Source organism: Aricia agestis, chromosome 3 (genome assembly GCF_905147365.1).
Source record: "Aricia agestis chromosome 3, ilAriAges1.1, whole genome shotgun sequence".
NCBI lineage: Eukaryota > Metazoa > Arthropoda > Insecta > Lepidoptera > Lycaenidae > Aricia > Aricia agestis.
Genome location: NC_056408.1, coordinates 9,605,472 through 9,611,735, shown reverse-complemented (window position 1 = coordinate 9,611,735; position 6,264 = coordinate 9,605,472). Strand labels below are relative to the sequence as shown.

General features: G+C 38.1%; 1 protein-coding gene across 1 annotated transcript in view; it reads right to left on the bottom strand.

Annotated features, from left to right (window-relative positions):
• Positions 1 to 322: 322 nt before the first annotated feature.
• The window catches only part of LOC121725765, a 32,160-nt gene continuing 26,218 nt past the window's right edge, over positions 323 to 6,264 (bottom strand). Inside the window, exons 2-5 of the mRNA XM_042112865.1 lie at positions 1,587 to 3,053; positions 1,109 to 1,293; positions 799 to 1,013; positions 323 to 563 (exon numbers count right to left, since the gene is read on the bottom strand). Coding sequence (XP_041968799.1) covers positions 350 to 563; positions 799 to 1,013; positions 1,109 to 1,293; positions 1,587 to 3,053 — 2,081 coding nt within the window. The 3' untranslated portion in view covers positions 323 to 349. The remainder of the gene's footprint in view (positions 564 to 798; positions 1,014 to 1,108; positions 1,294 to 1,586; positions 3,054 to 6,264) is intronic.

Below are 6,264 nucleotides of genomic sequence, written 5' to 3'. Positions count from 1 at the left end.
TCAGCTCAAACATATCCGCCGAGAAACGCGCGACTCCTGCCTAAGGCGAGGAATATTATGTTTCAAAGATCCAGTAGAATGCGAGTAGGCAAATGAAGATATTCTACTGGTATTCTTAAAAAGACAGTCCTGTAGGCTTAGCATGGTCACCATAGAAACGGTTTCTTTCTACGGAAGAATAGACAAAGTGACAGATTGACATGTAATCCGCCATTTTACCACTAAAATCTGTCAGTATGTCGATTCTTTCCCGTTTCTTATATTGTTATGCTAAGCCTGCTGGCAGTGCAGCCCAGCGTAGCTTTGGACCGCACCGTAAGTCTGATAAGTGTGAAATACGAATGTTGTTCTACGCATCCTGTAGCCTCTCAACGTTGCCGTTGTTCCCCACTGACTGCACGTCCACATGGACCTCCTGTGCTGCATTCTCCACGGTACTGCCGTCATCTTCAGTTGAGCTCTCAGCCTCCTTGGTGTCCTCCTTCGAATCCGCCTCTTTTGCTGCCTTGTTCTTGTTTTTTCTGAACTGCTCCTCCATTTCCTTGAATTTGAGACTTAGGTACCTAGAAGTAAGGAATACAAAATATGTAGCACGGAAATTGGAAAATACTTTACATGTCCTTTAGGCGCCTGGCGCGGTTGCAGCTTCTAATTTCGGGTGAGGGTCACGAATAGTAATAGACACAATAGCTTTGTCGAAATAAGATACTTGCATAGCAATTACCTAGTTTTGGGGTCATAAGGGACATGAGTACTTTACGGTTGTCCTTTCATTGAATAAAAGTATTTTATACTAACTTGTCCACTAATGGGCCGCTGTAGTCTTCAGGAAACTTTGGTGAGTGTGGCAGGATAAACTTGTATAGGCTCTCATTTAGAACATATAGCTGCGTAGTGGAGGCGCATTTGACGTTGAACCACCAGTCGCAGGTTAGACCGGCTTGTGAGAATATCGTCCCGTTGGGACACAAAAATGACGCTTGTCCACCGTTCAAATCGCAGTAATGCCAGACCTGGAATTAAAAATGGTAAGGATAAACTCGCTCATGCATACGTAAAAAGTAGAGTTTGTTATGACGTGTAGGTTAGACTCGCGCTTTTTACTCACCTGACATCTTGTTTCTGTGTCAGCAAAGAAGCCCTTATACCGCTGCGTCTTGCAGTCAAAACTAGTTTCAGGGATGACGGCTAGAGTCGGGTAATCTATTCCTGGCCTTCCCGGCGTACCACCCTCATCATCAGAGTTGATGACCAGCGGGAATCTCTGACTGCTGGAACCTCCGTTTGGAATATCTGAAGCAATGCGTAAGTAAAAACTTTAACCTCCTATTTAACCCACTAATAACGATTGTTAAGGTCGGCTGTCTTTATCCATCAAGTGATATTTTCAATGTGCCAGAAAAAGACAAGCAGACCTTAGTTATTTACTAATTACTTACTCTATTATTTTTAGTTAATGACGATAAACCATGCGTTCGTTTTAAACATAAATGAGTCAACTACTGCAGTACGTACTACTAAGTAGGTATATATATAATGACTTCGAAAATGACCTAATACCTAATTATTACAACAAAGAAACTTACCATCAAGGTGCTGTGATGGGGTGTTTATAGGAGCAAGATACGGCTCTTCTTGGAATTCTGGTTCCAGTTGCTGAGGTTCAATCTTTATAGGTACAGGTTTTGGTTCAGGCTTTATAATTTGTGGGACTTGGTAATGATCCGTAGCGGTTTCTTTTGTTTCGATTGAATCTGGGACACTGCTTTGTTGGGGCATTGCCTTTAAAGTACTAAGCACGTGTAACAATGTTCGTATAGATGCGCTGACGTTATTTCTTGTCAGGTGTTTTGGAAGGGGCTTATTTAGCTGCAATGAGTTTAAGATACTTGATATGGTAGCCGGGGCAGAAGTAGTATGTGCCACAGGTTTATAAGATGTATTTTCCACATATTCGGGTCTATAAGTAACGTCTTCATGGTCAATTTGCTCCTTATTATTTATGTTTATGGAACTGCTGTCTAAATCTTGACTATAAACTTGGGGGACTTGAGTGTAAGACGGTTCAACTGGAGCATAAGATGGATTAACTATTGGTTTGAAACCATTTTCCAAAGTTATCTGTTTTGGCACCTCCGCTACACGCGGTTGTTGTTCGTAGTAAAGCTCGGAAACTGTTGTAGGAGGTTTTCTTATTTTCTCTTCTCTATTGTATACAGTTTCATATACATACTGCGGTCTAGTTGGTCTCGGTTTAATATACACTTGTTCGTGTATGTATTGAGGGGGTTGATACTGTTTTTGTGGTACAGGAACAAACTTGTTTTGTATAACTCTTACCGGTGGACGTTGTTCATACGGTATAAGTTTGTACGTCGGGGTTTCCTCTTTTTCCGAGGAGTAGTACTGTACATTAGTAGTATCCTCGTTGCGATATGAATTAGTTTGTGGCTTGGTATATAATTGATATTGCTTAGCCGGTTTAAACGGTTTTGGTAGTAGGCGTTCATACGTTCTATCGCTGTATTCAAAAGTATTCGGTTCGATATATTCTGGGTTGTAATTTGGTACAGGTTTCTGTGAATTCTGGTATAGATCAGGTGCAAAAGTGTCGTAATACAATTTTGATGGATTAGCAGATGCGATGTTATATTGAGTCAGTCGGTTTCCGAAGTAGCGTGGGATGTTCTTCTGTCTTAAAGGTGTGAAAGCCTTAGGTTCGCGACTCTGTATCGTTCCCGCTTCGACTATTTCCGCTTTCTCGACTTCGACGGTCTTCGGTGTTTCGGTTCGATAATTTTCTTGCGGTGTTACTAAATCATTAGCATAGTAGAATGTCATATAAGGAATGAGTCGCCTGTATCTTTCGTTAATAGCGATCTTCCCTTGATACTTTTTTAATCCACTTGCGCTCTGCTTTTTATTTTCCTGAATAGATTCCGATGGCATTGAATCTTGCCGATCGAGTGTATCGAGCATAACGCGAGTCATCTTTTTTTCTGGGCTGTTCCCATTCGGTGTAATAGTGATCGTGTGCACTATTGTTGGTATGACTGTAAAGAAAATCTATCGTTAGATCGGAAATACAAAAGCTTAAATATTTGTTTTTGACTATTATGGCTTAATATAGGTGTAGGATTATTTTTATATTATCAGATTTGCTTTCCTTCCGACATATAGTACTATAATTATTGATTGCGATAGGTACGTCTTCTCCCTACAAAACCTTCAATAATGTTATTACTTGTTAATGAGGCAAACGAAAATATGGCAGTAGTCTATTGTTTGCGAGAGTGTGGAAACATTCAAGGCAGCGGCTAAATATTTGGAGCATTTTTCTGAAGGTTTCTACATCAATTATAATCCAATCGAATATAACTGCATAGGAACTAAAATTAGCTATGTCCACACTATGCGCTTTCGTCTTCAATTTTCGTCATCTTCTTTGTATTCAACTTTCGTTTGGCGCTTTCAATAATTGAATGCGTTCGCAACGCCAACATTGTCATTTTTGTTCAGTTGCAGTTGCAGCTTTGTACTAACATGTGCGACGAGAACGTTTTACGGGGTGGAATATGTGCAGCTTATTTGGTCATAAGAAATTCCAAAAAAAATAGAACTAAGCGAAAGTTTTGGATACGGTCAAAGCGCATGCGTCGCGGGCATGCCTCACGTACGCGGTTTGTTTAAGATTAAAAGATTTCACTTTTCAGGAATAAGCCTGGCTTACTTTTTAAGTCCATCCGGAAACATTTTAAAAGGGCAAATGTTATGTTTGAATTCTTATTACACTAAAATTATCATTGCCAAATTATCTAAACTGCTAAAGCGGAATAAATTATGTCTTTGATTGACATTTTACGACTAAAGATCTAGACTATAGACCTCATGGAGTCATGGAGTGAGTTTCACTTTTAGAAAGGTGATATTATTGGTTTCGTATCCGAATTAATCGGTTAACCTTGAAGGGGTGATTGTTCATATAATATCCGTAATCCGCATCCTGATACTGCGGTATCCGCCATCCGGGCATCGACTACGTGCCTGTTGTGCGGTATATTGTAAGGTATTTCGAAACATCAGGCGACTGCTGAATCGTTAAAACAATTACTTGGTAACAAAATAGTATTATTATTCGCGAATAGATGTTAGGAAGAGTCATATTTTTCAGTTTATCGATTATCTACTACTACTACAAAAGATGATCTTTTATTGTAGAAATGAGTATCCACAGATAGCGTAGAAATCTCTAAATCAACAGCTTTCTCATGTGTGATAATAATAATCATAAGCAGTTTTGCTCTCAACCTCAGGTCAAATACTCACTTTGTAAGTATTTGACATGACGCGCGTGAAAAAGCTATTGACACATAAATGATATCCATGATAGATAGCCTGTAAATTAATTAATAAGAACTGTATATAAATTAAGGATATCGCATGAGTAATGATAAAGTAAAGGGCATAGACTTATATCCTCAAAGGGCGTGACTGCTACACATGCACGACTGGCGACATCTAAAGTTTACTCGTGAGTCGTGAGAACAGTGACGTTCAGTTACAAAGGTTAGGTCAAGTGCTGGTGAAACTTTAAGTACTTAGGTCTACACCTACGTATACCATACCTTACAATAATACTTTAGAATGTTATTTGTGGACACAAAAGTTAAACAGGTAAACTACCTATTTAAAAGACGGATATCAATCAATCAAAGAAAATCGGAACGAAAAAGTAACTAAATAATTATTCATTCAGTGATACGAGTATTGACGTGTTCCAAAAAGTGTTACTATTTCATTAATATTAAATTTTTTAAAAGTCCGACTCTTACTGTTAACACTAAGCATAAGAAATTACGTTACAATGTTGTTTAATGGTTATTAAATATTTTTAATCATAAGATCATAAATATCGTATATATATCGTATATATATACGTAATAACCGGATATAATCCATGTTAGTCTACACTACTATTATAAGGAGGAAAGATTTTATTGTTTGTTTGTCTTGAATAGGCTCCGAAACTACTGGACCGATTTGAAAGATTCTTTTACCATTGGAATCCTACATTAATTCTGCTGAACATAGGCTAAATTTTATTTTGGAAAAAAATAGGATTCCGTAAGATATTTGGGATTTTCGGACGCAAGGTGTAAAAAATGAACCAGAAATGTTACTTTTTTCGCGTACGCTGCCTAAACTATAAAAGATGGAACCATAAAATGTTCTAAGTAATTGTAGATCTTTTAAATATCTACAAAAAAGTCCGCGACACACTATACCTATCTATTTTGAGTGAGGCACAATAACCATTTTTTAATTAAAAAATCTTGAAATGTTTTTGGACTACATTTAAATGCCTTTATTTTACTCAGGGCATTAATTCTTATCAAAATAAATTATTTCATTTCTAAGTACAGTTAATGTAGATAATATTTGGTCTTCGAATGATTAAAATTGGACGTTTAGTTTTAATGTTATGGCGAAATTAAAATACTTATTACGATTTCTGCAGCACGTTGCGAATGGGGCGTCGTCAAGGCGCGGCGCGGGTGTGCTCGCCCGGAGAGTCCACGTAAATATTAATTATTATTACCTCGATCATGGGAATCGCAGACACAATAGACACAAAATGTATGTAAATGTATGTAATTTGACGACCTCTGTGGCTCAGTGGTGAGCGCGTTGGTAGCTCATGCCGGGGGTCGCGGGTTCGAATCCCGCCGACGGAACAAAAAGTTTTCAAAGTTCCTAGGTCATGGATGTGTATTAAATATGTGTATCATGTAATAAAAATCTTAAATATATGTATAGTATAAAAGTATTAAATATATTTCCGTTGTCTGGTACCTGTAACACAAGTCCTTCAGGTACTTACCACGGGGCCAGACTGACGTGGTGTGAAGCGTCCATAGATATTATTATTATTATTATTATTAATGTATGCCCACCAAGTATGTGCAATGGGACAAGGCTGCTTATTAAAGAATTAAAGGACAATTTAATTGTAGCTACCATTATCACCGGCCCAGCAGCTGGTCAACTAGCTCATATACCGAGGATACCGATGATTCCGACTGATCTGCCAATCCCATTTAAACGGCTTCAATTTCCGGTAAAAATATCTTTCGCATTGACTATTAACAAGTCCCAAGGTCAGACTTTCAAATTAGTAGGTATCGATTTACGAAAATAATGTTTTACTCATGGTCAACTATACGTTAGCCTATCCCGAGTTGGAGCTGCTGATAATAAATTTAT